This window comes from Trichomycterus rosablanca, chromosome 7, assembly GCF_030014385.1.
Source record: "Trichomycterus rosablanca isolate fTriRos1 chromosome 7, fTriRos1.hap1, whole genome shotgun sequence".
NCBI classification, from domain to species: domain Eukaryota; kingdom Metazoa; phylum Chordata; class Actinopteri; order Siluriformes; family Trichomycteridae; genus Trichomycterus; species Trichomycterus rosablanca.
Window position 1 is genome coordinate 12,051,404 of NC_085994.1, and position 15,933 is coordinate 12,067,336.

The 15,933-nt window shown below is 38.9% G+C and overlaps 1 protein-coding gene across 1 annotated transcript in view; it reads right to left on the reverse strand.

Moving 5' to 3' along the window:
* Positions 1 to 5,692: 5,692 nt before the first annotated feature.
* The window catches only part of cry3a (cryptochrome circadian regulator 3a), a 28,929-nt gene continuing 18,688 nt past the window's right edge, over positions 5,693 to 15,933 (reverse strand). Inside the window, 5 exon segments of the mRNA XM_062998403.1 lie at positions 5,693 to 6,078; positions 6,172 to 6,270; positions 8,335 to 8,451; positions 9,113 to 9,205; positions 14,952 to 15,154. Coding sequence (XP_062854473.1) covers positions 5,924 to 6,078; positions 6,172 to 6,270; positions 8,335 to 8,451; positions 9,113 to 9,205; positions 14,952 to 15,154 — 667 coding nt within the window. The 3' untranslated portion in view covers positions 5,693 to 5,923.

A 15,933-nucleotide genomic window follows, 5' to 3' on the forward strand; every position in this document is an offset into this window, starting at 1 on the left:
AATGTCAATGCTATAGCATTCATTAATATATTTTTTTGACCAGTCTCTCTTCCACTTCAACTGAGAAGCACTCTCCACAGCTTAATGCTGCCCCTGCCATGTTTCATCATGGGAATTGAATTAACCATGTGATGTGCACTGCTTGTTTTGCAACAGACATAGTACTTGCTGTTCTACCCAAAGAGTTTTATGTGTCTAAGTCCCTTACATGCCAGTTAACAAATTCCGAGTGGGCTGTCATGTTTTTTACTCAAAAGTGGCTTGTGTTTTGCCACTCTACCATAAAAGCCTGATGTACGGAGTGCTTCAGAGATTGTTGTCTGTTTAGCAATTTCTCTCAATTTCTCTGCACAGATTTGTTTAGAGCTTAAGCCCTTAGATATTGTTTAATATCCATGTCCATAATTATGCATTGTCACAGTTTAATCACAGAAATCCACAGACAGTTCCTTGTTTTTTAAGTGTTCTATTGATCAATATGGTTAATTGAGTGTAAATTAATATGTAAATAAGGCACTTATATCTATCCACAATCAAATCCACAACACAAATTGTGCAAAAGGTCTGAATACTTTGAGAAACAACTGTAAATATATAAATTCATAAGTGAACACAAGTATAATATATAGACAGTGAAACAATTTTAACACTGTTTTGAAAATATGATGTACCAACAATGTAGATTGTTGGTATGTCACTACTGTTTTAATGTCACTGCTGTGTTAAGAATGCTTCACCATCCAAATAATATTTTGACTGTGGTAACCCTAATGGCCCTCTTTATTTATGAATAGGTAAAGTAAGGCTGACAAGAAAAAAAAGCGTTAAAGTACCTCTAAAAATGTTAACCTTAAGCTTAAAAATTCACGTAGGAGTAACTATTGTGTTTAAGTGTATGGGCCCAATCTTATCTTGAGGCTCAACTCATTGAGCAAAGGCTAATATGACCTGAATGTCCTTTAATTTCACACAACACACTGTCTACCCCGCCTTGTTAAGGGAACAATGTTTGTTTTGTTTCATTGGTTTTGGAGAGTGGAGGTTGGAGAGGGGAATAATGGCAAGTGGGGGTGTGAGTGATGCTATGGCAACCCGTTTTGGCCATTCACAAGTACGTGAACATACAAATTAGGGTCTTGGGCATAAAAACTCACAGAGTTCTGGACTACTGTGTATTGAGTGAACAGGAAACTCAAGTGAGTTTCGTTCTGATTCACAAAGTTGTGGTGCCAGCTGAGGCAACAAAAGTGTTTTTTTCCACTGCATTTGTAGTTGAACCTTGTATTAAACTCTCATGGTAAGTGAAACAAAGATAGGTGACGAGAGGTCAGGGAAAAGTACGGGAGGCCCATTTCTCTCTTTCTAGAGGACCTAAAAACATCTTAGCCTTCTTTCCCCTCTCAATATCCATGCCAAGCAAGTGAAGGAGAACAGAATAGATCTGTGGATGTGGACTTTCTTACTTCCTCTATATTTACTTTCAAATACATTTAGGTAGAGATTAGAGTAACAATGCTCTATACAGGGACTACACTAGCAGGTTTTGTTAGATAACTCCAATAAACAAAAATATTAAAGCCATTATTTTATCTAGAAATTTGTACATTTGTAACATTTATAAATACAAAATCATGTTATTTTTTCCTTAGTTTTCTTTTTCTTTTCTTTCATGTTCTTATGCTTTAAATTACTTTTATCCAAACTTTTTTACATTGTACATTCTACACCTGTTGTTTTGCAATAATCCAACTACTCATTTTTACTAACCACATCATCCTGGTCCAGCATCACCTGAGAACACTGTTAGGCAGGATCACAGTCTGGAAAAGGATGACATTCAACCATGTGGCAACACACACATATACAATATACACAAAATACATTGGCATATTGATACATATGACACGCCACCTCCCAACACCCCCAATAATATTGAGATCTAAAAATAAACATATTCTGCTCACTAGCTTTGTGTAATGTGTATTTATAATATTTGTATTTATATTTATAATATTTTTTATAATATGTGTATTTATAATATTAATAATACAAGTATTTATAATATTTTTCAACTAATGGCTTTTAATAAATTATTGGTATTGAATGAACATGCAAACTTAATCTCTATCAGGCTCATACTTTTTTCTACCGGTGATTTTACATCAACAGCGCCCTCACGCGGCATCTAATATTTAAAGCAACATTTCAACTACCCCTAATAGCCTACCTCTAGATCAGGGGTCCTCAAACTTTTTAACCAAAGGGCCAGATTACTGCTCTTCAGTGTTTCGGGGGGCCGGACCGCAGGTGAAATAGTAAACACACCCAAAAAAGCTATTTACTATGTATACTGGATGTATTGTCTGTGCTCTGTATAATTATACTTCATAATGATAATGCAGAAATTTTATTTATTTTAATAATATCCATTATCCTACCTCATACAGTGTTTCCTTAAAAAATCAGTGTGAACTGTAAGCCTGCTTTTGCCTGACGAGTGTAAGCGTCAGGTTCCATATTTGTTACTGCCAGTCATAATAGCTAATAAATGTTGATCAGTGAGTCTGGATCTGGTTGGAGATTTAAGGTGTTTCAACTTCGAAAAAGTCTGCACACAGATGCTCCCGAAAACGGTAGTTACTTTGAGTGCATGTTTTATTGAGATCGGGGAGCAATGGAAAAAGAAGCATAAAAATTAAACAATGTGCTTGAGTTTTGATTTTGGATGCATAAATGCGTTGATCTCCGGGAGCAGGACGTTAAAACATTTCAAAACTCGCCCCGACTCAGCCAGCGGATCTCAGTAAAGCACATCTTCAGCTCAGACAAGAATTCCTGAAACTGCCTGTAGTTAAAAGAATTAGCTTTAATGAAATTAACACAGGACACGAGGATTTTCATAACGAAATCCCACAACACAGTTCAGTGGCTGCGGTCACTCATCTCTCTATTGATGCGCCAATCACTGCCCTCATGCTTGGAGCGCCACCTGTTGGATCGCTGTGGCCAATTTTTGTTTCCTCTGTTATTTTTTCCCCGTTATAATACTGTGAGTTCGAAGATTGCCAGACAACATGTATTGCTGCTGTGGTTAAAGGGGCCGGTCAAATTAAAGCGGGCCGTAGTTTGATGACCCCTGCTCTAGATTAATGCCCTAAAGGTCCTTTAAATAATTAAGAATGCATGTAAAATTGTTATTAATAACAATCATAATAATAATAAAAATAATAACAATTTAATAATAATAATAAGCGTACTGTTTTTATGACCAATTAGTACAATGGCACATAAACATCTACTAATATTTACATATCAGGTTTAACTATTATTTAGCGCATTAAATAAGTAACTGTTAATATAGCAGAATAGTGTTTGTAGTTTGTTAGTAAAAACAGCTGTCCAGAGCAGACTTTCTGAGACTTTCTGGGAGATAAGCCTCACAGCAAGAAAGTCCTTGGTTTGAATCCCAGGTGGAGTGGTCTGGATTCCTTCTATGTGCTCCGGTTTCCTCCCACAGTCCAAAGAAATGCAGTCAGGTTGACTGGAAATATAAAATTGCCCCTAGATATGCGTTCGTGTGTATGTCGGCCGTGCAGTAGACTGGCGAATCGCCCAGGGTGTTTCTGCGTGCCTTGCGCCAATTGAGAGCTGGGATAAGGCTCCAGCACTCCCACAACCCTGACCCTGATGATAAACAGTTTAGAAAGTGAATGAGTGAACACAAAATAAGGAAAAATGAAATTTTATACGGATGTGAAGGCTATATATAGTGGGGGACAAAATTCTGAGACAACACATCTACTTTTTCCAAACACAAAGTTTCCCATTACAAATTATAATTATAACATTTGAAGTGGAAAAAGTTAAATCTTTATATAATTATATATATATTTTATAATTATATAAACTTGACAGTGTAATTGGCCTTATTCAAAAGCACATTTGTGAGATGTTCATGGCAATTCCTTCATATTTTTCACATTAAAGCACCTTTACAAATGACAAATGAAAACATGGATTTGATATACTCATCAGAAACTTATTGCATATGTATTCTCACTCACCAGTCATTTTATTAGGAATGACTCTGCCAATCATGTGGCATCAGCTTAGTAAATGTTCACATCAAACTTAAGTATGGCAAAAAAGTGATCTGAGTTGCTTTGACTTGCAGTACCTTCTCAAAATCAGAAAGTCCAGACAAGAAAAAAGGCAAAGAAAACTTCAAATAGTTTACTACTATTATCAACCTAATTTGCACAATGACTTGAGAAAACAAAGACTTAAGAAACATCAGATATGAGAAAGAATGTAATTTTACTGTGTCAAATACAGAAGATTACACCAGCACAAAGCATTTAAAAGTATAGTCAACATATAAAGATGAAGCCAATCTCTACAGCTTGTAGTTAACAGTCCATTTTATACACACATCACTGTACAGCAACTATGCCAGCAGCATGTTGAAGAACAGCACAAGCACAGATTCAGCACAATTTGCATTAATTACATCTGAAAGTCAGCTAAGCAGAAAGTTCAGAGCCTATGTACAGAGACAGCTGTTTTATGTCATCTGGACTGATTTTTCTGTAAACCTTTTAGTGGACTGACAATACCTGACTAGTAACAGATTCAAAAAATTTGTAAAAACAGCTCAGCAGAAATAACAGGATTTGTGCAATTTTACTACTTTTACTTACAAATATGAATGTGTTACAATTGTGACTTTTAAAATGTTTTTTTCCAAGGCATCTTTGTTTATCCACTTAATCATTTTGGTATATGCAGAGGAAAAATAAACTTTAGATACAACTGGACTACATAATTATAGAAAATGTGGAAAGCAATTACACTCATCTATTATGCCAGATTTGACGCTATAGAAATTTAAACTACTGTATGGGCAAATTGGGAAAAATAAATAAAATACTATGTTCTATGGGAAACCCCCACAAAAATACAGTTTACAGTAATTTACAGACATGAATGCTCTTAACACAACACATTGAATAGTTGACCACAAACAGCAGAAAGCATTTAAATACATACACTGATTTACTGTGGTGAACATTCTTATGTAAAAATAAATACGCAGCTGGACTGTAGCACAAGTGTAAGCTGTTAAGTAAGCTCTATAATTAAGTAAAGATCTATATCTTTTATTATTCCTTTGTTTTTCACCAGCTATAGCAATGTCTTAACCTGCTTAATTTTAGGCACCTGCAGGTTCAAACAGCTTCAATCAGAAAGGAGACTTATGTTTAGTAATGCTGAACATGGTAAAAAAAAATGGTAAATGCATCTTTATTATTGACTTTACAAATGTAAAAAAACTGTTCTACAGTAATGAAACATCTTAATGTAAAAAAAACATATAAATTAATTGACAACCTATGCCAATAATATGTTGGGGGGAATGACACAGTCATAAACCTTCATAGCATTTTGTCATAAGTCATTTAACTTTATCTTCAAAAATACTATTTAGCTGTAAAAGGGGAATATTTACAAAATAATTTATTTGGGGGTTCAAGTTTTTTTTATTTATCTAATAAAATAAATGTTAATGTTTTGTAAACGTTAAAATTGGTTTTTTTTATTTTACAGGATATTGATACAATATGATCTGCATTTTACCTCTTTTACCTAATTTTAAAACAAAGCTTTTACCAAAACAGTTAAATACCAAGGGGAAAGACTAGATTTTTATAATTCACAGGTGTGCAACTGACCATTTAAGTTGTTTTATTTTTTATTAAAAACAGATGGTCTAACAAAAAAAAAGTATGCGGTGGTTTGGTGATGTCGTGTTCACTCTGATTTGTCACTCTAGCTCTTTTAAAAAAAATAAATTAAACAAATTAAAATAAATATAAAGTTCATAACAAGACCGTTATTTGGCTGGTTGAGAATGTGAAATTAGCTAATGTGAGACTTTTCTGTTTACCATACTAGGCTGGTTCACAGTGGTGCCATGAACAGAAGTGAGCTCCGCAACATATCGCTGTAATTTATGAGAGTTGGAGAGTGCATCCTCTTTACCTTCAGCATCTCGTTCTGATTCTCGTTCTCTTTTACCTGTAACGAGTCCTGCTGTTTAAAACAGACATTCCCAAACAGCACAGTGCACAATGAATGTTTCTTTTTTTGGCAGCTGTCTTTGCTTGTTACCTGATTGTTGAGGACCTGCTAATTCTTTAGAGAAGTTTGACTGGTAGATGTTACTGCTGTTGGCTGTGACGTGGCCTTGGTCAGGCATTTGATAATATCCTGTAATAAATGAATCCCATTATTAACACTAAACTGATCTGAAAACAAAGATTTAACATGATACATACATACTGATACATAAACGAACTAAATATTTGTATTTGTTTATTTTATTTTTTTTCCTGATTTAACGGCATGTTTAACATGTATTCATGCAATTTATATCATGCTAGGTATTACGTTTCTTTTATTTATATTTTGAGTCCACATAATATTTTTATGGTGGCAAAATATGTTAGTACTGTTCTTGTAAACATTTGTAATTAGAAGAAAAAATACAAATATTTTGTAATTGAATGATACACAAATACAGGGGTTGGACAAAATAACTGAAACACCTGGTTTTAGACCACAATAATTTATTAGTATGGTGTAGGGCCTCCTTTTGCGGCCAACACAGCGTCAATTCGTCTTGGAAATGACATATAAGTCCTGCACAGTGGTCAGAGGGATTTTAAGCCATTCTTCTTGCAGGATAGTGGCCAGGTCACTACGTGATGCTGGTGGAGGAAAACGTTTCCTGACTCGCTTCTCCAAAACACCCCAAAGTGGCTCAATAATATTTAGATCTGGTGACTGTGCAGGCCATGGGAGATGTTCAACTTCACTTTCATGTTCATCAAACCAATCTTTCACCAGTCTTGCTGTGTGTATTGGTGCATTGTCATCCTGATACACGGCACCGCCATTGGATGCACATGGTCCTCCAGAATGGTTCGGTAGTCCTTGGCAGTGACGCGCCCATCTAGCACAAGTATTGGGCCAAGGGAATGCCATGATATGGCAGCCCAAACCATCACTGATCCACCCCCATGCTTCACTCTGGGCATGCAACAGTCTGGGTGGTACGCTTCTTTGGGGCTTCTCCACACCGTAACTCTCCCGGATGTGGGGAAAACAGTAAAGGTGGACTCATCAGAGAACAATACATGTTTCACATTGTCCACAGCCCAAGATTTGCGCTCCTTGCACCATTGAAACCGACGTTTGGCATTGGCACGAGTGATTAAAGGTTTGGCTATAGCAGCCCGGCCGTGTATATTGACCCTGTGGAGCTCCCGACGGACAGTTCTGGTGGAAACAGGAGAGTTGAGGTGCACATTTAATTCTGCCGTGATTTGGGCAGCCGTGGTTTTATGTTTTTTGGATACAATCCGGGTTAGCACCCGAACATCCCTTTCAGACAGCTTCCTCTTGCGTCCACAGTTAATCCTGTTGGATGTGGTTTGTCCTTCTTGGTGGTATGCTGACATTACCCTGGATACCGTGGCTCTTGATACATCACAAAGACTTGCTGTCTTGGTCACAGATGCGCCAGCAAGACGTGCACCAACAATTTGTCCTCTTTTGAACTCTGGTATGTCACCCATAATGTTGTGTGCATTGCAATATTTTGAGCAAAACTGTGCTCTTACCCTGCTAATTGAACCTTCACACTCTGCTCTTACTGGTGCAATGTGCAATTAATGAAGATTGGCCACCAGACTGGTCCAATTTAGCCATGAAACCTCCCACACTAAAATGACAGGTGTTTCAGTTATTTTGTCCAACCCCTGTAAATGTTACACAAAAACATTCAAAACAGATAATGCCTCTTAGGTGGCGCACACCACACGCTAACACACCAGAGCTGGGATCTCGAATACATCGTATCGAGTCTCAGCTCTGCCTGCCGGATAGGGACTCTCTCATGACTGATGCAACTACGACCTCTGCTGGCTGGTTGATGGCGCCTGCACAGGGGCGGGGAAAGAGTGCGCTGATCAGGGTGTGTCTCTCCGTACACAGAGCTGATCCGCAGCTGATCTTGTCTAGTGTAGGTGACAAAATGCATACGGCTGCTGCCCACGTGTCGGAGGGAGTGTGGGTTAGCTTTGTTCTCCTCAATCAGAGCCGGGGCCGGCATTAGTGGAGGGGAAGCATGATGCAATCAGGCAATCGGACGCGCTAAAATTCAGGAGTTCAGTAAGATTGTTGCTCTAAAACCAAACTGTAAAATGCGACAATAAATACAAAGGTATGATAAAAGATTTTAATGTCATCAGACTAATGCTCAATTCCTACCCTGTCTTTGCTGCTGCTGGATTGACCTCAGTCCCTGATGCTCCTCACTGTCAAAGTTCAGCAGAATGCTTCCAGTCCTGTTTCCACTGGCAACGGAGCTTCCCAACATGGTGGGTGCTGTCAAAGTGTGAGCAAAACATTTTTAACCATTTTGACAATGTATACTTGATCAAGTTCAACTCTTGCTAAATTAGGTAAGAATTTTAACCTTTCGTTTTTATATACAGTACATTCTCAGTAAGTGCTGACTGCTCACTTTGTTTTTGCTTCCATATACACATCCTTTTTAGATTAAATGTGACCTATTGTATTTATCTTGTGATTTTAATAGTTTCTGCATCTGTTTTATTTCTTTGATGATTGGAACATATACCGCTTTGTCCAGACAAGTTTTATTTCTGACCCTGGCAAAAGACCTCTGTTCAATGTTCATTTCACTGGGTTCTGCAGGTTGCTGCATGTATCTTATTGACATATTTTAAAAAATACCACAATAGACCTCTACATTTGGAGGTTGTACAAAGAATCGTCTGCTCTAAAACTGAAAACCTTAAATTTAATCTAAGTTTGTTGCTAATTACAAAGCCATTATGAGAAAAGTTTTATAGTCAGATTTAATTATTGGCCGAAAATGCCCAGAAGTACGTTTGGAGAATGAATAGTACGGCATACAGAGGCAACAGCAATATACCCTACAAGTGGGCATGGTGGTGGCTAAAATTTCTTGTTGACAGATTCTAAAAGAACAGACACAAAATGAGACACATAAATATCTCACCTGATGTGTTGGTCCCAGAGTGTTGTTCACCTGGAGAGTACGCAATCCCGTTCCCATTCCCATTGTGTGTAGATGGTACTGAGGCCAGAAGTCCTGTTTAAATTAATAACATATTTTGTAAAGTTCCCTTATTATTTACAGTTGAGAGCAAAGTCTATCAGACAACCTGACAAAGGTGCATAGAGTAGGAAATATAGGAGAAATAAATAGAGTAGCACATAATTAAAATTTATTGATGTGATTAATGTCATTGTCTTAAATGCAAGCAGCTAAATCACATGGTCTAAGCTTCTCAAAATAGGCTTTTAGAACATTAAAAACAAACAGCAATTAGTAAAGTGGCTATACCTGGTGCTGTAAAAGAGGGGTTATTATTATTTACTGAGCCAGTGCATTGCAATGTATTCACTGTGAAAATAGCCAAACACACAACATGCAACTATCAGTCAGAAATGTTCACAAAGTACAAGTCCGAGTCAAGTCACGAGTCTTTAGGCTAGAGTCCGAGACAACCTTAGCTTATGTTCTTCCAGATGCTATTAAATTTATAACCAAGTGTTGTCCCATTAGGAATATAATCCGTTATTTTTTCAGGTTGTGAAGTAACTCGTTAGAAAGCCAATCAAGCGTTTCATTGATACATCATCTTTGTGACGCAAACTGAATAAATGCAAATAACAGCTCTGTAGGAGCGTTCCATTCACCCCAGTTGTTCCTGTGAAGTGCACTACGTAGGGTATTCCACCATTTTAAGTGAGATTCCAATCCAAAGGTAACAAAAATGTATATATATATATACAGTGGGGCCAAAAAGTATTTAGTAAGCCACTGATTGTGCAAGTTCTCCTACTTAGAAAGGTGAGAGAGGTCTGTAATTTTCATCATAGGTACACTTCAACTATGAGAGACAAAATGAGAAAAAAAAATCCAGGAAATCACATTGTAGGATTTTTAAAGAATTTATTTGTAAATTATGGTGGAAAATAAGTATTTGGTCAATAACAAAAGTTCAACTCAATACTTTGTAACATAACCTTTGTTGGCAATGACAGAAGTCAAACGTTTCCTGTAAGTCTTCACCAGGTTTGCACACACTGTAGCTGGTATTTTGGCCCATTCCTCCATGCAGATCTCCTCTAGAGCAGTGATGTTTTGGGGCTGTCGCTGGGCAACACGGACTTTCAACTCCCTCCACAAATTTTCTATGGGGTTGAGGTCTGGAGACTGGCTAGGCCACTCCAGGACCTTGAAATGCTTTTTACGTAGCCACTCCTTTGTTGCCCGAGCGGTGTGTTTGGGATCATTGTCATGCTGGAAGACCCAGCCACGTTCCATCTTCAATGCTCTCACTGATGGAAGGAGGTTTTGGCTTAAAATCTCACTATACATGGCCCCGTTCATTCTTCCCTTAACACGGATCAGTCGTCCTGTCCCCTTTGCAGAAAAACAGCCCCAAAGCATGATGTTTCCACCCCCATGCTTCACAGTAGGTATGGTGTTCTTGGGATGCAACTCAGCATTCTTCTTCCTCCAAACACGACGAGTTGAGTTTTTACCAAAAAGTTCCATTTTGGTTTCATCTAACCACATGATATTCTCCCAATCCTCTTCTGGATCATCCATGCTCTCTGGCAAACTTTAGATGGGCCTGGACATGTACTGGCTTAAGCAGGGGGACACGCCTGGCACCGCAGGATTTGAGTCCCTCTTGGCGTAGTGTGTTACTGATGGTAGCCTTTGTTACTTTGGTCCCAGCTCTCTGCAGGTCATTCATCAGGTCCCTCCGTGTAGTTCTGGGATTTTTGCTCACCGTTCTCATGATCATTTTGACCCCACGGGATGAGATCTTGACCCCAAGGGAGATTATCAATGGTCTTGTATGTCTTCCATTTTCTTACAATTTATTCACACCAACCTGCTTGCCTATTGTAGATTCACTCTTCCCAGCCTGGTGCAGGTCTACAATTTTCTTCCTGGTGTCCTTCGACAGCTCTTTGGTCTTGGCCATGGTTGAGTTTGGAGTCTGACTGTTTGAAGCTGTGGACAGGTGTCTTTTATACAGATAACGAGGTCAAACAGGTGCCATTAATACAGGTAACGAGTGGAGGACAGAACAGCTTCTTAAAGAAGAAGTTACCAAATACTTGGGTGACCAAATACTTATTTTCCACCATAATTTACAAATAAATTCTTTAAAAATCCCACAATGTGATTTCCTGGATTTTTTTTTCTCATTTTGTCTCTCATAGTTGAAGTGTACCTATGATGAAAATTACAGACCTCTCTCATCTTTCTAAGTAGGAGAACCTGCACAATCAGTGGCTGACTAAATACTTTTTGGCCCCACTGTATATATATATATATATATATATATATATATATATATATATATATATATATATATACAGTGTATCACAAAAGTGAGTACACCCCTCACATTTCTGCAGATATTTAAGTATATCTTTTCATGGGACAACACTGACAAAATGACACTTTGACACAATGAAAAGTAGTCTGTGTGCAGCTTATATAACAGTGTAAATTTATTCTTCCCTCAAAATAACTCAATATACAGCCATTCATGTCTAAACCACCGGCAACAAAAGTGAGTACACCCCTAAGAGACTATACCCCTAAATGTCCAAATTGAGCACTGCTTGTCATTTTCCCTCCAAAATGTTATGTGATTTGTTAGTGTTACTAGGTCTCAGGTGTGCATAGGGAGCAGGTGTGTTCAATTTAGTAGTACAGCTCTCACACTCTCTCATACTGGTCACTGAAAGTTCCAACATGGCACCTCATGGCAAAGAACTCTCTGAGGATCCTAAAAGACGAATTGTTGCGCTACATGAAGATGGCCAAGGCTACAAGAAGATTGCCAACACCCTGAAACTAGGCTGCAGCACAGTGGCCAAGATCATCCAGTGTTTTAAAAGAGCAGGGTCCACTCAGAACAGACCTCGCGTTGGTCGTCCAAAGAAGCTGAGTGCACGTGATCAGCGTCACATCCAACTGCTGTCTTTGAAAGATAGGCGCAGGAGTGCTGTCAGCATTGCTGCAGAGATTGAAAAGGTGGGGGGTCAGCCTGTCAGTGCTCAGACCATACGCCGCACACTACATCAAATTGGTCTGCATGGCTGTCACCCCAGAAGGAAGCCTCTTCTGAAGTCTCTACACAAGAAAGCCCGCAAACAGTTTGCTGAAGACATGTCAACAAAGGACATGGATTACTGGAAACATGTCCTATGGTCTGATGAGACCAAGATTAATTTGTTTGGTTCAGATGGTCTCAAGCATGTGTGGTGGCAATCAGGTGAGGAGTACAAAGATAAGTGTGTCATGCCTACAGTCAAGCATGGTGGTGGGAATGCCATGGTCTGGGGCTGCATGAGTGCAGCAGGTGTTGGGGAGTTACATTTCATTGAGGGACACATGAACTCCAATATGTACTGTGAAATACTGAAGCAGAGCATGATCCCCTCCCTCCGGAAACTGGGTCGCAGGGCAGTGTTCCAGCATGATAATGACCCCAAACACACCTCTAAGATGACCACTGCTTTATTGAAGAGGCTGAGGGTAAAGGTGATGGACTGGCCAAGCATGTCTCCAGACCTAAACCCAATAGAACATCTTTGGGGCATCCTCAAGCGGAAGGTGGAGGAGCGCAAAGTCTCGAATATCCGCCAGCTCCGTGATGTCGTCATGGAGGAGTGGAAAAGCATTCCAGTGGCAACCTGTGAAGCTCTGGTAAACTCCATGCCCAGGAGAGTTAAGGCAGTTCTGGGAAATAATGATGGCCACACAAAATATTGACACTTCAGGAACTTTCACTAAGGGGTGTACTCACTTTTGTTGCCGGTGGTTTAGACATTAATGGCTGTATATTGAGTTATTTTGAGGGAAGAATAAATTTACACTGTTATATAAGCTGCACACAGACTACTTTTCATTGTGTCAAAGTGTCATTTTGTCAGTGTTGTCCCATGAAAAGATATACTTAAATATCTGCAGAAATGTGAGGGGTGTACTCACTTTTGTGATACACTGTATATATATATATATATATATATATATATACAGTGCCTAGCAAAAGTATTCGGCCCCCTTGAACTTTTCAACCTTTTGCCACATTTCAGGCTTCAAACATAACGATATGAAATTGTAATTTTTTGTGAAGAATCAACAACAAGTGGGACACAATCGTGAAGTGGAACGAAATTTATTGGATATTTTAAACTTTTTTTAGAAATAAAAAACTGAAAAGTGGGGCGTGCAATATTATTCGGCCCCCTTGCGTTAATACTTTGTAGCGCCACCTTTTGCTGCGATTACAGCTGCAAGTCGCTTGTGGTATGTCTCTATCAGTTTTGCACATCGAGAGACTGAAATCTTTGCCCATTCTTCCTTGCAAAACAGCTCGAGCTCAGTGAGGTTGGATGGAGAGCGTTTGTGAACAGCAGTTTTCAGCTCTTTCCACAGATTCTCGATGGGATTCAGGTCTGGACTTTGACTTGGCCATTCTAACACCTGGATACGTTTATTTGTGAACCATTCCATTGTAGATTTTGCTTTATGTTTTGGATCATTGTCTTGTTGGAAGATAAATCTCCGTCCCAGTCTCAGGTCTTTTGCAGACTGCAACAGGTTTTCTTCCAGAATGGTCCTGTATTTGGCTCCATCCATCTTCCCATCAATTTTAACCATCTTCCCTGTCCCTGCTGAAGAAAAGCAGGCCCAAACCATGATGCTGCCACCACCATGTTTGACAGTGGGGATGGTGTGTTCAGGGTGATGAGCTGTGTTGCTTTTACGCCAAACATAACGTTTTGCATTGTGGCCAAAAAGTTTGATTTTGGTTTCATCTGACCAGAGCACCTTCTTCCACATGTTTGGTGTGTCTCCCAGGCGGCTTGAGGCAAACTTTAAACGAGACTTTTTATGGATATCTTTGAGAAATGGCTTTCTTCTTGCCACTCTTCCATAAAGGCCAGATTTGTGCAGTGTACGACTGATTGTTGTCCTATGGACAGATTCTCCCACCTCAGCTGTAGATCTCTGCAGTTCATTCAGAGTGATCATGGGCCTCTTGGCTGCATCTCTGATCAGTCTTCTCCTTGTTTGAGCTGAAAGTTTAGAGGGACGGCCGGGTCTTGGTAGATTTGCAGTGGTCTGATACTCCTTCCATTTCAATATGATCGCTTGCACAGTGCTCCTTGAGATGTTTAAAGCTTGGGAAAACTTTTTGTATCCAAATCCGGCTTTAAACTTCTCCACAACAGTATCTCGGACCTGCCTGGTGTGTTCCTTGGTCTTCATGATGCTCTCTGCGCTTTAAACAGAACTCTGAGACTATCACAGAGCAGGTGCATTTATACGGAGACTTGATTACACACAGGTGGATTCTATTTATCACCATCAGTCATTTAGGTCAACATTGGATCATTCAGAGATCCTCACTGAACTTCTGGAGTGAGTTTGCTGCACTGAAAGTAAAGGGGCCGAATAATATTGCACGCCCCACTTTTCAGTTTTTTATTTCTGAAAAAAGTTTAAAATATCCAATAAATTTCGTTCCACTTCACGATTGTGTCGCACTTGTTGTTGATTCTTCACAAACAATTACAATTTCATATCTTTATGTTTGAAGCCTGAAATGTGGCAAAAGGTTGAAAAGTTCAAGGGGGCCGAATACTTTTGCTAGGCACTGTATATATATATATATATATATATATATATATATATATATATATATACGTAACTAATGTTAACACATGCTGATGCTAGGGACTCTTGTTGTTTACAAGTAATTTTTTTGCGAGTAGATCTTTTGTAATCTTACCAAGTCCTCGGTAGCGGGAGAGCTGCTGATAGATCTGCTTCATTCTCTCGATATTAAGGCGGCTGGCCTCCGCGTGGTTTACCATAGGCTTTGGGTAATGGATACCAATGATGCACTTTGCTGCAGCCTGCACTGAATCCGGGGCGTTCCATGGATCATAGATGTATTTAGCCGGGAAACCTCTGAGAACAGGTAAATATCGTCTGGAAGGACAGGGACAGATTAAATCGCAGAGTCTCAGCATAGATACTGAAGCTGCTACACGTGATCGTTGTCAGGATTCCATTTTAGAAAAGTACTATTCACATCTAGATTTACAAGTAATCAATTGTTTATATGCTTTGAATACCAAATAATATGTTGCATATCAAAAATATGTTAGCTACTGCAGGAAATTTAATTGTTTCCTTTTAAAAATGACTGTTTCTTTTAATATGTACCAGACAATCTTTATAATGTTTTTAACAATTTTGACTACACTCATTGTTGATTTATTTCAATACTAATACATGTTTCACAACACCACTACAAAACACCATAAGATACAGAGAACTCCAGTAAAATCCTACATAAATTCCAGTCTTGTAGCTCTAAGTTTTTCTTCCTAGTCCCAGGGACAGAGAAAAGCCACCTACCTACAGGGGTTGGACAATGAAACTGAAACACCTGTCATTTTAGTGTGGGAGGTTTCATGGCTAAATTGGACCAGTCTGGTGGCCAATCTTCATTAATTGCACATTGCACCAGTAAGAGCAGAGTGTGAAGGTTCAATTAGCAGGGTAAGAGCACAGTTTTGCTCAAAATATTGCAATGCACACAACATTATGGGTGACATACCAGAGTTCAAAAGAGGACAAATTGTTGGTGCACGTCTTGCTGGCGCATCTGTGACCAAGACAGCAAGTCTTTGTGATGTATCAAGAGCCACGGTATCCAGGGTAATGTCAGCATACCACCAAGAAGGACAAACCACATCCAACAG